Below are 26,081 nucleotides of genomic sequence, written 5' to 3' on the forward strand. Positions count from 1 at the left end.
ATGTTAAAAATCCACATATTTTGATGGGCAAGTTGCTAAAAATTCTGAATGGGGTGGGAAAGTAGAAAGGAAACCTCCTTCACTACTTTTATTCCATACTTCAGTGTTCCTGATAGGCATAGGAGTATTATATATTTCTGCAGTAATGAACCAAAAGTTTTAACACACATATGAAGATGTTTTAATGGATAATCAGTAGGAATACTGATGTATATACCATGCCTCTTTGGTCCTTATTCCCTACTTGAAACCTACTCCCTTGGAGTTTTACCACCTGCTGATATATTCCTCCTTGGGAGGAGTCAGTAAGTTCTTTTAAGCTAACAGCTTTTATAGATTTCATGGTCACTTTCCAATTTAGTTTGGTACTCACTTCACTATGAAAAGTCGTTCAGTGTTTATTGACACCTGTTAATACAGTGTGCTAAGAGTCTAGTATATCTGGAGGAAGAGTGATTAGAGCAGACTCCTCTCTCAGAAGATGGAGCCACAGGGCAGTCAGTGAGGAAAGATGGCAGAAGCCCACAGGAGTTCCAGGAGGCGAGGCCAGAGAGCTAGGTGGGCTTTGTCTGAGGGCAGTCAGGCCTGAGAATGATCTGATAGGATCAGGTTTGCATGTTAAAAAGATCAGACTAGCCAGAGTATTAAGAATGGATTTGAGGAATGAGATCAGTGGGGAAACTGTAAGGAATACTTGTCAGGAAAGAGGAGGACCAGACCCACTAATGTGGGGGCCTCAGAGGTGTAGGCATTGTATGAAAAAAAAAATGACAGAACTTTACTGAGGGACCCAGAAGAAGACTTGATGGAGAAAGAACCACAGCATGTTGTGAAAAGGAAAGACTTAGTATTGTAAAAGTATCAGTTCTCCCCAAAGTAATCTTAAAAATCAGTGAAAATACTAAAGGGATTTTGGGGAGGATATAGGAACTCAATAAAACGGACTTAAAACCAGTTTAGAATAATAATATGTGAGAATATCCAGGAATGTTTTATAAAGAATGGAAAGAGGAAACTTGCCCTATCACATATTAAAGCATGTTCTAAATATTTGAGTAGTAAAGGAGGTACTCTAAACAGAGCTGAACAAGTCAAAGTCCAGAAACAAATTCAAATAATTTAGAACATGATCTAAAAAGTTAGTGATTTACTAACATTTCTTTTGAAATGTCTTGCTTAAACATACATTTTATTGGGTTTTCTCTATTGTCAGACTTAGTATTCTATTCTCAGCCTAGAATCTCAGAGTATTAAAATTATTTAACGCTAATACATGTATCTAAATTGCATGTATTAATTTCTACACCTTACTTATACTTGAAATTTTCACATGAGGCTTTAGGTAATATATCATTGTGCGATAAAAAAAAAGTTTTCTCTAAAAAAATGAGTAACTTAATAAATGTATAAAACCTTTGGCTAAAGATAGTATGTAAATAATAGCACACATCCATTAGAAACTGAGCAATAGATCTGTATGTATTGACATGCAAATGATTCAGTATATATTATAATGTGAAAAAAGCAATTATAAAATCATATACACTAACATTCCATTTATAAAACAAAAAATAATTGTGAGTTTACATGTATAGAAAAATTATGGGAGGATACACCTATATGTTCACTGTGGTTACCTCTGGATGGAAGAATTTTGGGTGGTATTTATTTCCTTCCTTTTCCTTGTATTTTGATTTTTTTTTAATTTAACACTATCTATGTGTTACATTTCTAATCAGACTTGTAAAAGATCTTTTCATTGGAGAACAATGAAGAAGAGGAAGGGATCCAGTGTGAAATGCCCCAGCAAGATTAAGTTAGGAGGGAAGCATCCCATTGGTTGAGTCAAGCAAGTGGTGGTTGGTGATCTTGTAGGATCTGCTGCACCTCCATCCACTGCAGTGATGTAATGCACGTGAGGAATGAGAAAATGTGCACTGCAGTGTAAAGACCTTTGGCTGAGAAAGGAAGGAGGCTGCTTGGGTTGTTTATTGGTCAAGGACCAATAGAGAGAGACGAAATCCCAGATACAGTACAGAAGGGGAGTGGTTAGAAGTGCGACGTTGGTTGAAGTAGAGTGAATGTGATCCAGAACATGGGAGGAAGAAGAATACTGCCTGTCTTTTCCTACCAAGAGACAGGGAGGGGGTAAATGCCAGTTGCTCATAAATTTATAGGTGAAGCGCCGGGAATTGGTAGCTTTCTCTTGATGGTCTGCTTCCCTCTGAAGTAGAGTGCACACAAGTGTGCTAAGAGAAGGAAGGGAGATGATAATAAGGAAGGGACACCAGAAGAAATTTAGAATGGTCTACAAGGACAGCAAGAGGGTTGACCAGGGACCTGTAGGAGAACCTGGTGTCACTAAGGTAGTCAGGATAGAAGACTCACTTGATAATGAACACATACGTGATTGTTTTTCCCCTCCATAACAGCTCTCTGCAACACAGGTATAACAGCCGAGAAAGTAAGTCGTGTGGCTAATTGAGGATTTTTTGCATAAAGGATAAGGTAGAATGACCATGGGACAGCAGAGGTGAAAGAATTGGCAGAGCTGGCAAATGATGCGTGAATAAGTTGCTCTCCAAATTTAATTAATCATGCTGTCTAATAAGCTTATGTAAATTTAAGTGGTATTTTGATATTCAAATGAATGTAATTAAAGTAACTCAAAATATTTTTAATTAAAAAAATAGATCAGCAGTGAGTAATAACACATGCCTGATTTTAGCCATGGGAGGAGATGGCCAGAAATGGATGGTATTAAAGAAGTCAAAGTTCTCTGAAGCTAAGGTGTAGCTAGGGCACCCTAGGGACATTAAATCCCGCAGAAAATGTGAGGGTGGGCTGGAGAGGATGAGCCATAGTCCCTGAGGAATTTGGAGGATTGACAGCAGATGATAGTGAGAAAGAAGGGGCTATTGTGAACGCTAATGGAAGGAGGTGTACAGGTCTCAAAGAGAAAAGGGGAACCACCTGGAAGGAATAATAGGCAACAAGAAAGGAATGGTAGTACATTCCCCATGGGGGGAGGGGACAAGGGCTGTAAATGAAAGGTAGTGGCCTCAACAGGTTTTATTTAGTATAATTTCAGTTAAGTTAGATTTGTTAGACTACAACTGCAAGTTACAGAACACTCAATGAACAACAAAACAGCTTTAAATAAGGACATTATTGTTGATGTAACTACAAGGCCAAAGCGGAATTAGCTGTTCACTGATGTCATCAAAGATCCAGACTCTTTTTTTTAAATTACACTCTGGGATTTTATGGGTGCAGATGCTGTCTCCCTTTGTGTGTCAAGATGGTTGCTACAGCTGCACATTCATGCCCTCAAGCAGTAGAATTTAGTATGAGATCCATGGAGGTGAGGAGGAAATACACCAGAGAGCTTGATACTGTGATCCTCTTGTAAAAGAACACTGTACTTACAGAACTCTTTGGCAGACTTACCCACATAGCTCATTGACCAGGACTGGGTCTCATGTCCGTCCCCACATCAATTCCTAGCAAACAGAAATGTGATTGCCTTGGACCAGTCCTTCATTGCTGACAACCAACAATATCTACTCTAGTAGGAAAATGATAATATGTTCCATTCTGTGTAAAATCAACTTCTCTAATACATTACCTCATTTGAAGAGGAGGGAAGTATGTAGAGTGGGGCTCATTCTCAGAAGAGGGAATTGAGAGGGAAAATGGGGAAAGATGAGAACATATTTCATCCAAATGCAGCCATTACAAAATGGTAATGTTTTTAAATTTTTTATATTATAAAGAATATGTGTTGAAATGGGGAACTATCCACAGTATACAAAGGTCTGTTGAGAAAGTACCCAGCTGTGTGCTATGAAAAATAGAAGCATTTGTTTAAGAATATGCAAGATACAAGAAATATTGTACATATGACAATGATGCCTCAGCCCCTTCTAGGAGGCCCCTTGGGACGTCACACAGTCCTCCCATTACCATCAGCTGCCCCATTGTATTTTCGTCAATCTCACTGATAGTCTTAAATGTTTTCCCTTTCAAAGGTGATTTGAGTTTTGGAAAAATCCAAAAGTCGCAGGGCACCAAATTTGGGCTGTAGAGGGGCTGAGTCACCTGGGTGACTTGATGTTTCACCAAAAATCTCTGCGTGAGACATGATGCATGAGCGGGAGCATTGTCATGATGAAGCTGCCAATCACCAGTTTCCCACAGCTGCGGCCTTCTGATTCATCTAAATAGTTTCCGTGGAAGGATGTTCTAGCTTAATGCAAAATCTCATGCAGATCCGTTGCTCTCCTCACTCAATCATTTTGAATACAACAGCCACACAGTACACATGCTCACTCAGCGGCAGCGTATACCGGCCCCCACTGACTAGTACAGAGACATCGTCATTGTTTACACTTGCACATTCCGACCCACTTTCCTTGGCTACCAGGTTAATCGAAGTCACGCAAACCGTTCTCATTACATTAACAATAGATGGACTTATTCTGAACAGTCCTCATGTCATTAAATGCTTTTAAAAGGATTATAAAACAATGTCCATAGAACAGAAACTATTTGGGTCATTAGCCAACAACCTAGGCTACTTGTACTTTGCATTTTCTTATTTATGAAATGCTGATTGTTCTGTCCTGTTCTGAAGTTATATTTCACATGGCATATTTGTAGTTTCAGTTCCTAATGACTTTCCACTGTGAGTTACTAATAGCCATCATGATGAGGTAATGATTTCTTCTTTCCCACTGTCCATTTGGTCATTACATTGTTCCTCAAACATCCAACAACATTTCCAGGATTGGCAAAAATCAATAGTTCTTATTTCGAGTTAGTTGAGACTGATTCTTTACTTACTCAGCATTATCATAATTTCCAAGAATGAATTCTTTTCATTCTCTCTTCAGCATACATATTTTATTAATAAAATCTCTATACAAAGCCACATTTATTATGCTTTTATCTAGTTGCCTAGGAGCAGTAAAAATAGAAAGCTGGCACTTGCAATTAGAGGCCTTGCATTCGTTTCTGCTGAAGAGCCCGGCCTTGTGATGTGACTCCTTGATCAGTTACCTCCTTCCCTGGCCTCCCGCACCCCACTGCACCCTCTCACAGGTGCTGTGCTGTGGTAACTAGGTCTGTGGTACAGCTTAGCTGTTCTTTGGAACAAAGCTCACAAGTGTCTCCAGGTCCTCTCATTTATTGCTTGCTTTGAATTCGCCCAAAATTAAAATCTTCCAAATGATCTGAAGTTTTAAAGAACCTACCTTAACCCTCCTTTTGCTTTGTCAGAATTTGTGTTGACCTTTGTGATTTTGAATGAAGCAGTGTTTGGATACTTCTGAGGACTGAAGTGAGAAAGAAGGAGGGAAACCTGCTTACACAGCAGTTTTTGCATCCCATTGTTATCGTTAGTGAATTGTTCAGCAAAAGCATAGAAGCTTCTGTCAGGTTTTGACCTAGAGTAAAAGGTGTGTGTCATTCAGTCAGTTTGCTACTGTGACCTTGTAGATTCTCCCTGAGCACATGAGGAAAAGGAGTGAGCGTAAGCACCCGCCTTCCTGACTGGCCAGGACTTAATCATGGCTTTGTGATTCATGACTTCATTGCTTTTGTAGTAAATATTGTACCACATTTTATAGGAGAACTGTGATTTTACAAGATCCTGGGACTAGATCCAGCCATTCTACTTGTGGGTACATACATCCAAAAAATCAAAAGAAGGGTCACAAAGACATACTTATACATCCATGTTCATAGCAGCATTATTTATAATAGCCATAAGGTAGAGGTAACACAGGTGTCCATCAACAGATGAATGGGTAAGCAAAATGCAGTGTATACATATAATGGAGTATTATTCAGCCTTAAAAAGGAAGGAAATTCTGACATAATGCTACCACATGAGTGAACCTTGAGGACATTATGCTAAGTGTAATAAAAGAGTCGTAAAAATACGCAAACACAGTATGGTTGCCCTTCTATGAGGTATCTAGAGTAGTCAAGTACATAGCAACTAAAAGCAGAAAGGTGGTTGCCAGGGTCTGGGCAGGGAGGAAAAATTAGGGAGATGCTTAATGGGTATAAATTTCAGTTCTGCAAGATGGAAGCCTTCTAGAGATAGGGTGTACAACTGTGTGAATATATTTCATACTAACCCATGCACTTAAAATGATTACGATGGTAACTTTTACATTATGTGTATTTGATTACAACTAAAAAATGATATATATATATATATGTTATCAAAAAATATATAAAAAATGAAAAAAGATCCTGGGGCGAGCCCTCGTTATTGTCAGTAGTCCTCTACTTTTCATATGACTTTATCATCACCCTTATGTCTAGGCTCGTGTGCCCTTTTACTTGTATTCCTTCAGTCATAACCCTTACCAGAAGTCAACATGTTACCAGTTCAGTGTAAAAAAAAACTTTACATGTGCTCTATTTTAAACTGTAGATTCTGCTGATACGCTTCATAGGAAACAATGTATCATTGTGAAGATAATTCTGTGGAAACTGGGATAACAAATTTGAAGACTATGATTTACACTTTATAAGGAGGGAAAACATTATTATCTTTGCCTACAAGTGTTTATGTCTTGTTTTACACTTTTAATAGATAAACTACTGATGTACATTTTTGTTGCTAAAACTTTTGAGGATGTGAACATATTCCTTCAATTCGGTAGATACATCCAAAAACCTGAAATTGTCTATGAAAAGCTGTCATTTCTGTGATTTACTGTGTGGAATAAAGTGGATGTGTTTAGTATCTTTTGGACTTATTTATAATATTTTGTAGTTGGAAAAAAGACCCAATAATAAAACTTTTTCCCATTAGAAAAGTTTTCATTTTGCTTGTTTGGTTTTTAAAGAAATAAGAGGATCAGAGTTCTAGAACACCTAAAAGAAACATTTACCAGACCTTAAAAATTCCAGGTTTTCAGACAGAAGTCCAGAGTCTTTATAGGGGAGTTGCCAAGGACAACACCACACCTAAAGTCCCTGAAAGTCAGACTTCGTTCTGTGATGATGTGCTGTTGCAACATGCTCGCACATCATCTGTTCCAGAAAGATGCAGAGTGAGGCCCCATGTGACTGTTCATCGTTAAGTGTGGCTAGATGTTCAGACCTTTTATTCCAAGACTGTGCATTGTAACATAAAAAGGATTTACCTGTGCTTGACTTAAAGAGCCTTAATTGGCAGTATCCGTAGTTTCATTGCATTGCGTCATTAAGATTACTGGGAAATATTTGAGTCTATAATCTAAATTAACTCAGATTTAATATTGAGGAGCTAACAACAGATAATAAACGTAAGTAGAGAATCCTTTGAAATGTCTTTGCAGAGCACTTCTTGTGATTCAGAAGGAAAACTTTTGTTTTCTCATCCTTGTATAGTGCTATGGCTTATTTATTCATATTCTCAAGAATTGGAATCATGTCCTTTTTTTTAAAGATTTTATTTATTCAGTTATTTATTTTTAGAGAGAGGGGAAGGGAGGGAGAAAGGGACATAAACAGCAATGTGGGAGAGAAATATTGATCAGTTGCCTCTCATACGTACCCCAACCAGGGACTGAACTCACAACCTAGGCATGTGCCCTGAGCTGGAATCAAACAGGCAGACTTTCACTTAGCAAGTCAATGTCCAACCAGCTGAGTCACACTGGTCAGGGTGGGATCATGTCTTTATTGTATTGTTTCAAACCTGTTTTTTTGTACCTTGCGTAGTGTTACAATGTATTCATTCATATCATTCTCAAGAATTGGGACCATGTCTTAATTGTGACCAGAGTTCCTGAGATGGTTGAGTATATTTCCCCTTTGAGATTCAGCCTTCCAATGAATGATGGGTAAAGTTGAGGGAGGGTCCTCAAGTCGTACTCATTACACGTCCATTATGTTCATCAACCTACCTCACACCTGAATTATTGAAGGTAATGAGATTTTTGGCAAGATTTTTAAAAAATCATTACTTCAAAACTCACTAGTTCAAACTCTAATTGTGGCTAGATATTATAGGTTTAAAAGGAAACCCAGTTTACTAACCAAAACAAAAAAATTTAAAGCAGCCCAATGAAGCCTAGAGAATGGCAATTCTTAGGTAGCACTGATTGTTCCTACATTAATATGAGTCATTTATGTGTAATCAATGTTAATGCAGTTGTGTGGATTCACACTGCTTGACCTGAGCTCCAATACGATGTTACGATGTTACGGCATTCTCATCCATTCTCACCTTTAAACAAAGGAAACCTAGACTTTCAAGTGTAAGTTCCCAAGTAACACAATTAAAACCAAATAATGGTTATGGCATATTGGAGGGAGGAAAACCATGCAGCCATTAAAAAATCACATTGTATAAAAAAAAAATTTCTGTAGTTTTGTTGTAGTGGCAAAATATAATGAATTATTAAATGTTTGTGAAAGAAACCACAAAATAATATGCACAGAATAATAACTATTTTTATTTATAAATATATGTAATATACTATGGAACAGAATGTAATAGTTAATATAAATACACATTGTTTATACCCAGAAATATAGAGGTACATATAATTTTTGAAACAGACAAGAAAGACACATAAAAATTATTTAATAGTAAAAGTTTCTCTGTTGTCTGATGAGTAGGATTTTGAGTGATTTTTGTCCTTCCTGTGGAATTTTTTTAAATTTTTATAATTTTCTGTATTAAACATGCAACAATTTTATAGTTAAGAAAAATAGAGTATGTGCTATGTAAATAATGCACAAATAAAAGCACATTGCACATTTTTTTACTCTGTAGTTCAGGCTTTTTATAAAGTTAAATGAGCTTTATTATTAATTAATTAGTTTAAATTTTTAAACTTTTATTCTGCTAATTTGCTGCTTATTGTTTGAATGCTGAAATATGAACCAAGCAGATTTATCCTTTGTTCCATTTTAATTGGTTGGTACTTTGTGTAAAGGAGCTAAAAACGATGAGCCAGCATGACATTGCTTTAGGTTAGTCATGCTATTTAAAATTTAGTGCTTACAAGTGTGTGCACATGTTTCCAATGAAGACTTATTTGCCAGAGCAGAAGAGTACTTCCCTTAACATTTTGTGCTTCATTTTCACACTCATGTTTATTTGCTGTTGTTTGACCTGTAGTGATTCTTAAGTCTTGAAGGACTGCTGTCCATTGACAGTACAGTCGTCTCTAGAGTTTTCACCTTTGGACATTTAGAAGGTAACCTCTGCCATTCCAGAAGATAGTAGTCCCCTCTTATCCATAGAGTAGGGTATATGTTCCAAGACCCCCAAAGGATGCTTGAAACCACTGTAGTACTAAGCACTGCATATACTGTTTTTTTCCTATACTTATATACCTATGATAAGGTGAGAGATTACCAACGATAATGAATAATAAAGTAGAACAATGGTAACAGTACACTGTAATAAAAGTTACGTGGGCGCTGGCCAGGTAGCTCAAGTTGGTTAGAGCATCATCTTGATACGTCAAGGTTGTGGGTTTGATCCCCGGTACGGCACATGCAAGATTCAGCTCATAAATGCATAAATGAGTGGAACAGCAACTCAGTGTTTTCTTTCTCACTCTAAGAAAAAAAATGAATTCATAAAATTTAACCAAGAAAAGTCATGCGGATGTGCTCTGTCTCTCTCCTCCTCTCCCTTTCTTGTTCCCTCCCTCCCACAACTCTCTCTGACTCTCTCACACACACACACACACACACACACACACACACACACACCCCTCCCCCCGCCCATCTGATAGCTGGTCTAATGGCTGAGAAGGCTACTAAGTGATTAACAGCCAGGTAGTCCAGGTAGTGTCTCTACAGCTTGGATATTCTGGACAAAGGGATGAGTCACATTCCAGGTAGGACAGATTGGGACAGCACAAGATTTCATCACACTACCCAAAGAGCATTTAAAACTTATGAATTGTTTATGTCTGGAATTTTCCAGTTAATATTTTTGGAATGCAGGAACGTGGATAACTGGAACCACAGAGGGTGAAACCGCTGATAAGGGGGGACTGCTGGATCCATTTAGGTGGATCTCAAAGAGGATTCCAGTTCACCTCTGTCATTGCGTCGCTTCCCTTAGCACTTTGTTCATTGATCCTGTGGCACTGGCCACACTTTCTTGTAGTTGTTTTTGACCCTGTCTCCCCCAGGAAATGAGAGACTTTAATGATTACCATGTGCCAGAGACTGCACGACCCCTTTGCATACATTACTTCATTCAAATCTCATGATACTGAATATTATTGAAAGGAAGCACTATTTTCTCCAGTATACAAGTGGGAAAGCTAAGACTCTGGTTTTAAAGAAGCTGGGATGTGACAACAGAACTCCCATCTCTGAAGGAAGAACTGGTATCCTAAACCAGCAACCACATATGCTGTTCTCCATGAGAGGGTTAGCAGGGCAGTTGCTGAACAAGTACATCCTCACGGCCTGCCCCTGGCTGTAAAGCCCATGATGCTGCCTAATCATTTTTCTAACCCTTTTGTGAACAAAATGATTCTGTCCTGCCTGTACACACCATTCTCACAGCATTTTGAGGGGTAGATCCATTTCACTAACTCCAGATTTCAGAGGATCATTTCATGGTTAAATTTTAAGTTCCCTTTCAGGCACTGTTTCTGAGTTTTAAATCTCATATCTAATTTTATCAATAGTAAAATTAGAAGGAGATGTGATGATACTGCTTTATTTTTTAAATGCCCCTCTGCTGGTTAATAAGGATGACAATAACAGCTACCATTTATTGAATGCTTACTACTGTGATTAGTGTTTTGCAGACAGTAATCCTACAAAACAGGTGTTGGGACTTTGCCTTTTCACAGATGGGAAAACCGAGGCTTGACGAGGTTAGATGACTTACCTGATTTCACAGAGTCATTCGATCATCGGTCTAATAAAGGAGAGCATGGGAGATTTTAATCCAGTTTTTCTGGACTCTGAATCAAGACTGTCTCTTGCTAGTGGTGTTACTTTGGGCTTCTTATATACACCTACTGTGTATCACTTTCTTGACCTGTAATACAGGATGATGGTGTGGATTGAGTTACTAAACAGCAGGTACTTAGAACAGTGCTTGACACCGTATCTGCTTAATATTTGGTGCTATAAAATAATTACCATTAATATTATCGTTCACTGGATTTTAATTATTGAGATCCTATACTAAACCATAAAGAAGAATAGGAAGTAAAAAAAAAAAACCCTCTCACCACCTCCCACTTCCTCTCCCCTCCATTAACCACTGAAACCAGTTCGGTGTATATTCTTCCAGAATAATTCCTATGGCATGTGAAACTGTTTAAGTTGTCCTTTCATTAATAAAATAACAGGACTAGAGTAAAATTTTTTTGTAGTGATCCCAAGAATGGGAAAGTAGAGAGGTAAGAAGGGAGACCAATCCACTCATTCAGCAAATATTCTGTGTGCCAAGCACTCTCTGAAGTGCTGAGGATTTGGCATGTTGAATTTCTGTTTTGACTGTTTATTGACTTTTTGTTGTTGTTGTTTTTAGGACATGATGTTTCAGCTTCTTCGAGGTCTGGACTTTCTTCATTCTCACCGAGTAGTGCATCGTGACTTAAAACCACAGAACATTCTGGTGACCAGCAGTGGACAAATAAAACTGGCTGACTTCGGCCTTGCGCGCATCTACAGTTTTCAGATGGCTCTTACCTCAGTGGTGAGTGAGAAAGTGCTGTTCTTTCATTAAACTTGTCTTTCCTCTTTTGAATGACACAGTGCCCCCATTCCCTGCCCCTAATGTTGTTACTGCCAATGGCCAGCCGGTGAACAAATTGTCTCTACTTTTTTATATAACAGTGGGTGGGAGGAGAGCATTCTGCTCACAACTACAGGCTGGGCTTGTTGTGGACAGGACCCATTGCAGAAAGAGCCTGTTGCATCTTCGCTGCTGGAAGGGAGTCAGTTCCGCTCTGGCCAGGTACTCAGTGGTTGGAGCATCGTCCCAGTACACCAAGGTTGCTGGTTTGATCCCAATCAGGGCACATACAAGAATCAACCTATGAATGCATAAATAAGTGGAACAACATACTGATGTTTCTCCCTCTCTCATCAAAAAAAATTTTTTTTTAAAGAAGGGAATCAGTTATAAGTGTCCAAATGTTTTTTGCCATAACACCATTTTCAGAGCTGCATGTATGATAGCTGGGGAAAGGTAGCTCAGGGAAAAGAGAGCACCAGGAGCCCTGACTTGTCTGCAGCATCCTGGTTTGAGGAAAAGCCAGGTGTCTGCAGAGGTGTACAAAAGTACTCTTCTGAAGCTGAGGAGCTAACTGTGAAGAAAACATTAAATTTACAGTGAACTTGGAAGACCCATAAACAGGTAGCACTCCCGGCCAGGCAAAAGCTTCATCTAGGCCAAAAGAGAAATGGCTCTGTTTTGGCAAAGAATGAGAGTTACAACATCTTCTAGGTCTCATTTATACCCACAAGCGTAATAGCCATTGACTTTTGGTTAGCTTCTATTTCTCCTTCTAGTTCATTGTTTCTGAGGTGAATTTTTGTGAAATGTACGCCCAAGAGATAAGAAGAGGAGCCTGGAAGTAGGCACTGATAACCCTTCTCTCTGAAAGACCTGCTTTACATACAGTGAATTCATGCATAGATTAAAAAAAGAAGAAGAAAAAGGAATGTTCCTTTTCTGTGCTACTGACCAGGGCATAAGGTTGATGTGGAGAATCCCCTTGACTATGATGGCTATAGAAATGGCCCCCAAAGCATTAGATTTAGTCTTAAGAAAAAGAATCCTCTTGGGTAAACACGTTCGTCATTTTTCATATATAATTCATCTCTCTGGTGTTTTATTGTCATTGAGTTCTGCTTTAAAATGTTTTCATTACAGTTGACATACAATATTATATTAGGTTCAGGTGTACAACATAGTGATTAGACATTTATATAACTTACTAAGTGATTACGCTCATAAGCCTAGTACCCAGCTGACACCACACATATGGGAGGGAGATGGAGGGGGCCGGAATAGGTGAAAAATGAGAAAGGATTAGTAAGTACAGATTGCTAGTTATAAAAGCAGTCACAGGATGTAAAGTACAGCATAGGGAACATACAGTCCATATTTTGCCTTGACGGGGTTCTCAGCCTGGGGCAGCAGTACCCCGGGTGTGGAGTGTTGTTGACAAACGTGTGGCCATGTCTCTGGTTATCACCATGGCTTGGGGATGGAAGTGGCTGCAAGGAGGGTAATATTCTGCACAGCAAAATTGTTTTCCCACATTCCAGTAATGCCTCAGCTGAGAAGTAGAAAATTGGGAGGGGAATTGGAAATACTCTGAGAGATAACTTGCCTTAGAAAAACATTCAATTTACGAGTGTTCTGCTTCCCCACCCCCGAAATACAGATACTACCGCCTGGCCATGTGAGATTACATACTTTCCCAACATAACATACTTTTTTTATGTTAGGGCATCAGAATTTTTACAGGGGATCCTTTGGAATATGTCCCATTGTTAAAAGATAAATGGAGCTTGTTTCCTCTTTGTCCAGCATGCGCCATCGCTGTTGAGAGGACAAGGCACAGATGATGTTTACAGGCTACGCCTCAGCTTCGGGCCGGGTCAAGCAAGCCCTTGTGTTTTTACATAACCACACCAGAAGGGGCTGAGGCTGTGTGCTTCCCAGTGGGAAGGGTGAGGTAGGCTGCAGGCTTCCCTAGGAAGTAGTTGCGCACGTTGTTTCAGGCCCTGGGGAGAAGCTTGAATAGGCTCTATGATCCGGGCAGTCATCAGAGTCGCAGATGGAAGGAACTGATCTCCTCAGGCACATTAATTGAGGGAAGGGTGAGCCATCACTGAGACAGATACTTTATTTTGATCCTTCCAATCAGTCACTAAAAACCATAAACAAAAAGAGAAAGAAAGAAACCCAGTTGGTTTTGATTTTTTTTTTTTTTTTTTGCTTATTAAATTTGAGGAATGATAGCCCAGCTTGTGTGTAACATCAATTAACATTCCATTCTTGCTGAAAGTTGATAGGTTCAGACAGGAAAATGCAGGCAAATTATTTCATAGAGAAAAGAAGAAAGATGATCATAAATACTGATTTTTCTGTATATAGTTTGTGCTGCTTATTCTGTATTACGTATGGTAACAAAGTGAAAAAAAATTAACAACTGGAAAAGACACTGGAACAAATGCAGGCTTTACTTAAAAGTCGTGGTTGGAATTTACTGGTAATAATAAAGAGTATAATTCCTATATAGCATGGTATTTAAATTTTTTCTCATTGTATATATATTTTTATGTAAAGGAAAAAGTCCATTTAGTATAGTGATACATTGGTTCACATACACATGGTAACATATAAAGGCTTGGAACCACAATTTTCCAAACTAAACGGGTATTTATTTTTCCACTTCCTGAAAATACACATTTTTTCATGGCTTGTGTCATACAGGAACTGGAAATCAACTTAATCTGTGGAATGTTAAAGGAATTGCAAGTTAACGGATTTGAAACTGACATCTTACAGTCATGAGACATGCTAATGTACTACTTATCATCCAAACTCTGACTCAGAGATTCCCTTCTGCTACCCTGCAGAGCTTACTCCCTCCTTTCTCTTTCCATGATTTCAAAGTAACATCTTATTAGTGCCTTACATATTACTGCTCTCTGGTTTTTTTGTAATTATTTGGGGGTTAATTTGTCAGGCTGTAAGCTCCTAGAAGGAGTTGGCCTTTTGGGTAGATATTAATTTAGGAGTCTCACTGTAAGTCTGGACTATAGTTGTCACTTTAGATTGTCTCCATCTGATAAAGGAGGTGACGTGTCTTTAGGTGCCTGACCTCACTGGGCTGCTCCAGCATGACACTCGGGTGTCATTAGAGGGTATTGGGGTCTTGCTGCTCAGTGTACAGTCAGGCAGTCACATGAACCCTGTACAGAATAAGGGTTGTTTATACCTATTTCTTTAAAGGTTGTAGAATTAATATGTGGATATCCACAATGTATACCTCAGACTTGACAAGAGGGCCCCTGGCCCGGGTCTCATGCTTTAGAGGAGGCTAGGCTGGCCCTGCTCCCGCCACGTGTGAAACCCAGGATGCCAAGGAGACGTGCCGTCTAGAGCCAGAGAAACCCCCACCCTGCCACTCTGAGGGCGCTGGAATTCCTGGGCAATTCTCAAGTTCTTCCACCTAACAGCAGATTGTGCCACCGGTGTGTTCACCTCTGCAGTTGGCAGGTGTCGGGGCAGAGTGTGAGCACGTGGACTGGCAGGTCTGTAAGCATCTGAGGCCCCGTGTGGAACAAGGAGCTGGGAGTGTGAAGAGAAGAGGGGGCCGTTAGACCCAGCACAAGTTATTTTTATCAGAAGAGGTTCTCTGAAACCATGGAAATCAACTTTTGTGACCTGCATTGAAGTATTACCTTTGTGGAAACCCAAAGAGAAAAAGTAACAGGGAGGCCCTTTGCATCGCACATAAGCAATATGTAAAATTCATGACTCATGGGATTCTGTACTCTCGGTGGCAGAAATGTTTCAAGGATCAAAACACATTTTGAGATTAGCTAAAATTATATTTAGAGTCATTCTAAGGTCAAACATTTCTAAGTTCTTCCCTTGTCAATGTGGTGTATGGTGCAACTTATTTTTGTCCGTTGATACAAAAGGGAAAAAGAGACCAGCCCACTCGGCCAGCAGTGTTGGTCACACTGACAGGAAGTCTCAGAACAGCCTGGGACCTCACCAGCTACCCCATGAGGATGCTGATGATGATGAAGTGCTAGGAGCAACACCTCAGGGAGAAAGTCGTCCTCTCTGTTAATGATGCAAATTCATTATTACTTTTTTCCTAAACGGAACCGTAGCAGGTAGGGTGATACTGTTGCCATCAGATTTGGTAGTTTTGGAACTCCTTATGAACCACCTTATTGTGCAGGCGGGGAAACTGAGACTGCAACAGGCAGTTTGTGGCCAGGTTAAGTCTGAATTCACCGAACAGATTGCACGTGGCGTGGAGAACCCACCGGCCCCACTCCTTTCCTTTTCTCCCCACCGTAGGTTCTAGTGCTTCACAGTATACCAGGCTGTGTTCTTGAGGACTCTCTGGTTCTACACAAAGGGTGACCGGAGGTTCCACAAAAGTTCCACAGTCCATTTTCAAAAATATATTGTAAGTCTTGCTGAAATTATAATTTAGAAAGACAACTAGCACATGCCACATTTTGACACAGTGGCAAACACTGAGGCATGAATTTGTGCCTCCTGGTTAATGAGTTGTTTATGTAGACCTCAGAATGCAACTTCTGCCATCCTTGTGCACAGCCGAATGTCTTGTAAATGTATCATTGCTTAGGAAAAATCAAGTTCTCTCCATTCACCCCCGTGGCGGCTCTCTCAAAATCCCCTCGGTGCCCGATCATGGCAGTACACACGGTGCTGCACTCACTGGACATGAGACAGCTTGGCCATCCAGGACGATGCCAGTGTTGACATTTCTCCATGCAGATGTGACTGCCAACACCCAGGCATTTAGAGCCACTCACTCCCCAGGACAGTTACCATAAAGCCGCCTGTGGATAGACGTCTACACCTTAAAATGAGCTCGTTCCTTTTTGGTGCCTCAGTAACTTAACATCCTGGGATGAAGTCCAGGATTGGCCTGCCTTAAACTAATTTATGCTCTGCAGTGAATATTATTACAGTGACTTTCCAGTACATTTGGAGGGCTTTTATATGATCATTAGACAAAAGGTAGAATTAGCATTTTTCCTCCAAATGCTTGTGCTTAACACACATGGTTTGGAGAAAAACTCTTCTTTGTTCAGTAACGGAAAAGTGAGAATGTTCACACATCTTCTCAGTGACTTAATAAAATTCGCAGTGAATTACACACATTCCCCTTCTCCAAAGGTCTTTTTTTGCATATCACCTTCCCTATTTAAAGACATGTATGTTCCCAAAGCATCTTCCACTCCAGAAATCACCGAAAGACAACAAGTAAGTAGTAAGCATGGGAAAATTTGTATTAGCTCTACAAAGAACAAAATTTCACTTGGAGATTTTTCTTATATGGAACTGATAAGATTCTCAAAGTTGCCTTATTTAAGATCATTCATTTATTTAATGCCACAGTATTACAAAAATTGAATTGCTTACCTTCCCTTTTTATGCCTCTAGAGATAAATGGTTTCCTACTCTTAACTCCAGGGTTGGTGTCATTTAGTAAACACCAAACAAACCTTTCAGATTCAGAAAAGTTGATAAGCCTAAGGGAGGAAATCAATGAAATGAAACAGTGGCTTTCAGTCAGCCGATAAGTATTGATCACTTTCCATGTGTCAGGGAGCCTGAGAGGTGACAGTAAACAGAAATGGATGAGCTTTCTGCCCTCATAGAACTTACACTCAAAATGGGGAGGTGGATCTTAATCAAATAGCACACAAAGGAATGTATAGGTAGAACAGAGGTAACTATAAAGGGGCACCATTCTGTGGGGCCATGTGACTCCGGAACCCTCACTGGCTGGGGGTCAAGGAAGCCCTTCCTGCCCACCCGCGCCAGGACATGAGATGCTGAAAGAGGGCTCCAGCATCCTCCTCTCGGGGCCCACCTGGGCACGGGCCCCGGGGACGTGTGCATCACGCAATCCATGCTTATTTTCTGTGTCTGTGTTTGGAATCACTCATTGTACGGGACCCAGTTGGCACCACCGAGTTGACAAAGTGAAATAGGACCAGAGATCGGAGAACAATGTCATCTTTTACAGGAGAAAATAAATTGTTTATGCTTGTTTCCTCTTCGTGCGTGTTGTATTTACTATGGAGACCTGGCAGGGTCTGCGCCTCAGCTCGGGCAGCCGTGTTGCTCCCACAGAAGCCTGCAAATGCTGCCAGTGCATACTGAGTAAATCAAACCAAGAGCATTACATGAGTATAATGGAAAAAACCCAAAGCCCTGTCGCCTCAGCACCTCAGGGAAAGGGCAGGACACACCTCTGAAGCCGGAAAGGCTCCTGTAACTCCCTCTCTGCTCAACATCTTGCCATGACACAACCAGGTCTGTTTTGTGAAAACTTCCAGTTGCCAGTACATATTTCATAGTTAACAATGGGGTGTTTGTGCCGGTTTCGTTTTCACTTTCGCCAGTGAGGGAAGTGGAACACAATGGGGCAGTGCACAGAGCTGGGAACAGGACACGTTTTCTTCAAGATTCCCAAGGCTGGGTACGTGGAAAGAGCCGGAGCCAAAACAAACATGGAAACCCATCCAGATCCTCCGTTACGCATTCTCAGTGGTAATAAAACACATTTTGAGTTACCATCTGATAGGTTAACTCTGCCTCCGCAGTGAAAGCAAACATTGATGACTACTGGGAGAATGTCTCCCGTGTAGAAAGATAATGTGTGCCATAGTGTACAGAAGGCTGCTGTGGGTGTGAGTGCGTGCGTGTGGGTATTTAATTGCACCAAGTATACTTGTAAAGTTAATCAGATGACTGCTTTCGTTGTTTATAAAAGATAGTCATTCGTTTGACTCACCTAATTCTAGCTGCTTCACAAGTGGTCACTGTTGCAAGTTAGTTCTGGATGAGAAGAGCTTCACTGCAGTGCTGCTGCCCGGATGATGCTTTACTCAGACAAAGGACAGGATGTTCTTTGCTTCCTCCATATCTCTGTTCAGCCAGCATGTTCTGTCAAGGTGTGGAATAGATAGGGTCTGGTCGTTGCCTGGCTTTTATAACTCCTTACATAGTCACCTTGTATGATGCCATTGAAATCTCAGAAGCTTGGGGCCAAGTTTGAGTGTAAAGACCAAGTACTGTGTTTTTAGGTTGACAACGCCAAATGTTTTAGAGAGGATTTGCAAACAAAGGGTTTCTCAGGGATTCAGAAGATTGAGGGTGGGGGGTATCGTCTCCCCTTACATTCAGCATTCTCATAAGAAATATGCTTTCCATGATTGGTCAGGAGTTAGTCTGACAAACTGTATTTAATGAGATAATTCCATATCCTCTAAATTTGCTTAACTCAAATATTGTTTTATATGCATTCTAAGAAGTATGAGACATAGTCCTCGGAATTGAATATAAAACAATGTTTCTGTAACTTGGATCTTGATGTCCTCCAGAATCCTTTGGATACGTGAGCTCGGTTTTGCAGGTATCACTACTTACTTCCTTGGAAGGAGAAGGTGGCAGCATCTTCATTTTGCTTGGGCTTTGATAAACTCCTAGTATAAGCTCCTAAATCAAAATATGTTACTGAAATTCTGTTACATTGGACGTGCTACATTGGCTATGTACATTTTTAGTCACTTAATCCAAATCTTATACTATTTTAGTGTTTTCTACAATGCCTTCCTGGCACCTGGTAGGTACTTGATAAATATACATAGTTGAATGAATGAATGAAATGAATCCTCATGATCCTCCCGTGCCTAAGGAATGAATTTCAGACTCTGTACTAGGCATGCAGAACTGTTTTGCCATGTAGCCCCGCCCTACCCCTCAGCCCTCCCCTTCTCGCTCCCACCCAGGGACCATCCCTATACACATAAACACATGTTCCTTACCCTCTCACACCATCAGATCTCTCGCTACTCTTTGAACTTAAGTGCTTTCCCAACTCCCTGCTTTCATAAATGAATCAATGAATGAATTTCCAACTTGGGCATTTTCCATGTTGCTGCTGGGGCCATTGCATCATCAGTTATAAGCATCTAAAGTTGTTGTGTGTTTTTTTTATTTGTTTTAGACGCAACTTTTAGCTAATCTTCCCAAATACCTGCGTCACTCCCTGATAGTAACTTGAGCTTTGAGGGAGTAACATTTACACTTTGAATGTCTGCCTGGGCAGCCACTCCTAACCTTCAGATAGTTATTGTGCTTCATCCCTCCTTATCCAAGGTCACAAACCTTCCTGCACCTCCCCAGCTTGTGCACTTAACATTTTCTGTGTGGTGTGTTTTATAAAACTAAGACCTTTGGGGATCTTTGGAGGAACCACAATGTCGCAGGAAAGGGTCGAAAACGTCTGCTTGTGATTTCTTTTAGTCATTTTATTTAGTCCATTTGAGTCCTTGAGAAGATTAGGCACATGCCTTTGTTAATCTAAGCTCAAACTTTTTATGATTGCTTTGTAATATTGTACTTTCTTTCATATTTTATTTTTAATATTTGAAGTTTGTTTGTAAGTGATGCTCTTTGGGCTGCTGAGCTCTTCCTCCTGTTTCTCCTGTATTCTGTTTTCTTTTTCTCTAAGGACTGAAGCACAGGGTGAGTGACATTGTTGGACTCAGCATTTGTGAGGATACTGATTATTTTTAAATCCCTCATAAATTTGCATGTTAAACCTTACAGTTGGCTGTGGAGGAATACTCTACCTTCAGGTCTCAGGGAAACATCCAAAAGAGGGAAGGGGAAAGCATACGAGAATCTACTTTTGCGCTGCACATATACTTATTTTGAAGGCTGGCAGAATCTAAAAGTGGGGCTGTAAACTTAACAACTCAATCATAAAAACCCCAAAATAAGGGAGAAAATTCTCTACTACTTCTAGGTTTAGATACTAGTATAAAGTTACAAAATTTCTATTCTTCCGCTGTCCGAATTCTCTTTTTGTATTTCTAAAGCTATCCTTGCTTTTCTTTTTCCTTTTATTTTGGTTAATTCATTTTTTTTAAGTTTTATGATGTTTGAAATGTATGGAAGTTTTCTGACTACTTGCTGGCATGCTTCAGTTAATAGATTTCACAGTGACGTTGAGTGCTATCTGCACCTTATATAACTCTGAGTGACTTCAGTGAGGTGGGGACCGCACGTGGTATCAGTTCTTGTGGGAAAATATGCTTCAGTGGCTTACTGGCACTGCTCTTGGAATGTGGCATTTAAAAGTACCTTTTTACAGTGGGAAAGAATTCTGTCAAGAATAAACAGTCTGACCTTGTTAAATGGGCCAAAGTCTGTCTGTAACCTAGTTCCAGAAAACTAGCTTTTACTAGTTTAAAAAAAAAAAAAAAAAGCAGATTTGAAAATTTACAACTAACACTCTCTAAAGAATGGCAAAAGGTTGCTATTGAGAACATGAAATGAATTCCAAAAATGATAGTCTTCACATATATTCATAAATATTTCTTTGCTTGACTATAAAATCCCTCCCTTCCAGAGTGGATGAAAAGCAGATTTTTTTTTTTCCTGGAAAGACAAGACTGCCTTATAGAAAGGGGCTGTGGGAGGGGCTACATGGCACGGACCAACCGTGGGAAACCGGCGGGCTTTGGGAAACGTAGGAGTGAAAATTGCCCATTGCCCACAGGTCTGTATATTCTGAGCTCTGGAATGCAACAGTCTGTTCTTAACCTTTCTCTCCCCGTTTTCTTTCCCACCCACCCTGAGTCCATCCACACACCCCTGTGATCTTGCTACTCCAGACCTGTTTCCTCCTGTTTGAAACAACACGCCATGAGATTATGTGCCTCCGTGCCATTAGTCTTCTCTTTGCTCACATTGACTTTCCCCTTCTCAGCCTATCAGACTCCTACTGTTCCTCAAAACTCAGTGCAAATGCCACCTCCTCCCTGAAGTTGGCCTCTCTAGGGTAAAGTTTTATCCTAGTTTCTCTAGGATAAAGTTCTTCTTCTGTGTACTTCTGATTTGCCTCTAACATAGTAGCTGTCATATAACATAGCGAGGGGCTGAATGAAGGCCGGAAAGGGAGAGGGTAGAAACTGGAGATAGTTAAATATAGATCCAGAGGAAAATAGGGAAAACACATCCATGCCATGTACATCTATATGATATTCCTTCAGTCAAATACGTGTCTATGGCCATCAATCTCTTTGTATTACACTGTTATTGTTAATAATGTAGATCCATGCTCAGGACATAGTAGTCACTATTGATGTAATTACTGCTGTTTTTATTGCCAATTGTATAAATATATAGTAATTTTTAATACAATGAGCATTTCCATTCAAAATGGAATAGGCTGTATAAGGTAGAGTCTGCATAAGACACCTCACTAGTAATTGTGTGAATCAGAAATTTTCTAATGGTTTAATGTTTACCTGATTTTAATTAAGAAGCACCTATAATAAAATGATTTTTTTTCACTTATAGACAAAGTCTTTTTCTAAAAATAAGCGTTTTCATCAGCACTTACCTGGCAGATGATTTAGCTTATTGGGTCTAAAAACCCAGTAACATGGTTGTGTTCTGTCTAATTAGCCATCTGTCTTTCTGTTTCTCCTTTTTCACCCCCCATAATCCATCTTTTGCTAAAGTTGGCAAATTACATACCTTACATGTGGTCATTATATGACTAAACCCTAATGAGGATTATGTAATGTCAACAGCCACAAAATACCATAATTTACTCTTTTCATTAGACAACAAGCACCTTGAGAGAAGAAATGGAGCGTCACATATATTATGCTCGCTAAAAATAGTAATTGGTAATGATGATGTACTTTTAAGATGTTTATGTCCATTATGAAAGTAATATATACTCATTACAGGCAAATTTTGTGGTCTCAGTTTATCTCCATTCTCCATTCTCTTGGTTCAGCCTGTCCATTCATTTTTTTTTAATGGCATCATGGGTTTGTTTTTCAAGTTTCAAAGTCAAAAATTGAAAGTGGAGTTTGAAAAAAAGATGTCAATAAACCGAGGTGTAAAATATTTTTCCTGCCCTTTGTTAGACTGTTCTCCTCCCGGGGGTGTTCGCCTTCACCTTCCTTTCCTCACGGCTCCTAAGGGATAGCAAGTATAGAAATTAAGTATTGGAGGTAATTATGAAAAGAGTCTGTTGAGTTGGGGTTTTTTTTTTTAAAATAATCATTTCACTGGCACCACCATTTGTTCCTCCAGCCCCGAATACAATGCACCAGATAATGGCCATTTCTCTTAAAAGAACACTTGTCACATTCCTGAGGCCAGATGTTGTTACGTTGGAAGCATTTGGGGATATATCAGAATTTAAAACAGTATATGACTGATGGATGGTCTTTCTAATATTGTGTTTGTTTATTGTGTGTGTGTTCCTGTGTGTGTTTTCTATATCTCATCAGGTATTGGTGAATAAATAGTTCACACCCTCCCAAGAGAATATGTCCTTTATTTCCTTGAAACAGTGACTCCATTGATTCTGTTTTAAAATCTCTTCCCTTGGTTCTCTCTTCCTTCTTGGCAACATTATTTCTGAAGTCTTGAATTGATTCAAGTGTTCCTGGAATACTCCCTTTTCTCTTCTATCGTTTTCCGCTAAAGGCAAAGAGATATTTTTTTTTCCAATAATCTTCATTCAGGAGGCACTGCAGCACAGCATGTTGGTTAAGGGGACACATGCTGGGCCCAGACATTCTGTTTGAAGTTTATTTTGCTCTTTAACAAGTACTTTAGTCTGTGTTCTGGGTTTCTTATTTTTTTGTTAATGGAAAAATAAGCATACCTATCTTATAGAATTGTTGTGGGAATTAATAATGTGAAAAGAGTGAGTACTTGATAAAGTCCTATTATTGAATTATATAGCAGTAATATTCATCTTTGTACCTGAACATGAAGACAGATACAGAAATGAGTAGAACCAATTAAACCATCTTCCTACTACTAACCAAGTTACCTGAGGACCACTGATATTAGAGTTTAGGTTACTAATAGCTCCAGGAGACCATTCTCTCCTTTTTCATTATTATTTAAGGGTTTCTCAAAAGAAAGAACGTATCTAGTATTCCTGAAATGAGTATGTTGAGGAAATCTTCCCACTATCAATATTTTTTTAAACAGTGCCCATGTTTGGGAAATTCTTTCCGAGAGTGTACACATACCTGGTCTTTGAATACAGGAAATTGAATATGCAGGTCAAAAAAGTTGCACAGTTTTCACTAAGAGACTGAGAGCCGGTGAGCGTGCTACTGTGACTGAACTGTATGGGCAGCGCAAACTGTCCAGCTTTCAGGCGCCGTCCCTCAGGTTGAGGTCTCAGGGCCCCAGAAACCCAGTGCGGTTCTTTTTCAGTCCTTGCCCCCTGCTTGCTTTCTCTTGCCAGACAAGTAGTTCAGGGTGGGAGAAGAGAAACTGAGTTTTGACCCCAACACAAACCTTCATGATTATACTTTTTGTCTTTACCACCTGCAGGTCACACTCTAGAAGGAAAAGAAAAAAATTTCTCAGAACGGACCCATTCTGCATTTAATTTCCGTAGAGGGGAGGATAGATGACTGAAATGTAATGATTCCTAAATTATGGAAGTGAATTCTTTTCCTCACTGTAGTCAAAAATGGGTCTTTTTATCTTATTTCTAGGCTAAACCATTTTTGTATTCTAGTTAACACTTTCTCTTTGGGATAGGTGCTCAGTAGTTAATATTCAGAAAGCTTCATTTCCCAAATAGGTTAGATTTTTCCCTGGTCAATGAGTGACTGATTGTACAGTGGATTAGGAATTAGTGTCACAAATAACATATGCTTCTTTCCCATAGTCTGCTTAAGATGTGTCACATAACCCTTCCAGCTATTAACCTTTCAAAAAAATTAGTTGAAAGAAATTCCTGCGGCTTTCAGCCCAGCCCTTGTATAACCTGCACTGTCTTGTTTTGTTTTTCAAAGCCATGCCGGAATGCCCCCTATTCACAAGAGTTGGTACCTAAACTAATAACTCAATGGCATGTTCCGTCTGCCATTCAGGGAATTTGTGTGTGGCATTTCGTGCAGTTGCTTACTCTCTCATTTAGATTTTAAGAACAGTTGTCTTAGTATTTGCCTTTATCAACCTCATGTCGGTGCCTGATTCAGGATTCAGATTAAACCATAATACTGTCTCGGAAGAAAACATACTCTGGCTTCTTTTAGATTCATGGCAAAGGTGTGGTTTGGCCACATGAGCAGTGTTGTGTGGAAATAGAAGTTGGGAGCTTCTGCAACATGACCTGACTAGGATCCAGCTCTCATTAGGCACTTCTAGCTCTGAGCTCCCGTATCACTTTTTAAGCCACGCAATTCAGCTTTTTACATAAAGCCTTTCTTTCTCTTACTTAAGTTTAATGTGACTTCCTTTTTTTCTTTTTAATGCTGCTCATAGCTCCTTGGAGATCAGGAATGATGGCTTGTGTCTGTTAAGCGTGCCTGGCATCAATAATGTGAGCCAGAAACCTAGGAGATGGGTGGTGCTTGGTGAATTACTAGTTGTTACGCTTTTCTTCTCTTGGTGCCTATAGGGCATTCTAGTGGACATGCCACTATTATTCCAGATGTTTTATTACTATTAATGTATACATGTAGAATTCTAAGTATAGAGTATACTCATGAAATAAAGACATTTTCAGATAAACAAAAATCAAGAGAGTAAACTCCCAACAGCTTTTCACTAAAAAAAATTCTAGAGGACATGCTTTCAAGAGAAGGAAAATAAACCTAAAAGGAATGTCTGGGATGAAAAAAAGAACAGAGAGTATGTAAATTGGTAAATATGTCCAAATAAGTCATTAATCACAGGAAGTATAAGTGTACAAAACCTACCAGTTAAAAGATAGAGAATGTTAGATTGCATTTTTAAAAATATTTATCAAATACCAATTGTGTGCTTTCTTCCCCCAAGAAACACCTAAAACTTTGATTTCTGCTGGTAGGAGCATAAAATAGTGCTCTACTTTGGAAAGTAGCTTGACCTGAACTATGTAGTTTAACATTCTCCCACTATGAAACCCTGCAAATTCATGCCTAGTTACATAATTTAGAGAAATTTGCATATTCTCTAAGAGATATTCAAGATTACTCACAGCAACATTGTTTGTAATAGCAAAAAAAAAAAAAATGGAAACAACCCAAATGTTCACAGACAAAAGAATGATTTAATCAACCTTGGTATAGTCATACAACAGAATGAATTATACAGAGTGAAAATGAAAATGAATGAACAATAGCTATAGGCAATATCATGGATGAATCTTAGAAATGGTGTTGAGTGAAAAAAAATTGAAGAAATTTATAAAGTATATGAGATATTTATAACCTCAAAAATACGCAACACTGAACAGTAAATTATTTATGTATATGTACGTAATGAAACTAACATTTTTTTTTAAGTTAGG

The 26,081-nt window shown here is 39.3% G+C and overlaps 1 protein-coding gene across 1 annotated transcript in view; it reads left to right on the forward strand.

Annotated features, from left to right (window-relative positions):
* CDK6 (cyclin dependent kinase 6) overlaps nt 1-26,081 on the forward strand; it is a 212,295-nt gene that overhangs the window by 98,561 nt on the left and 87,653 nt on the right. Inside the window, exon 4 of the mRNA XM_054564624.1 lies at nt 11,528-11,695. Within this exon, the coding sequence (XP_054420599.1) occupies nt 11,528-11,695 (168 nt within the window). The remainder of the gene's footprint in view (nt 1-11,527; nt 11,696-26,081) is intronic.

Source organism: Pteronotus mesoamericanus, unplaced genomic scaffold (genome assembly GCF_021234165.1).
Source record: "Pteronotus mesoamericanus isolate MK-2021 breed Mesoamerican mustached bat unplaced genomic scaffold, CSHL_Meso_final scaffold_85, whole genome shotgun sequence".
Lineage (NCBI taxonomy): Eukaryota > Metazoa > Chordata > Mammalia > Chiroptera > Mormoopidae > Pteronotus > Pteronotus mesoamericanus.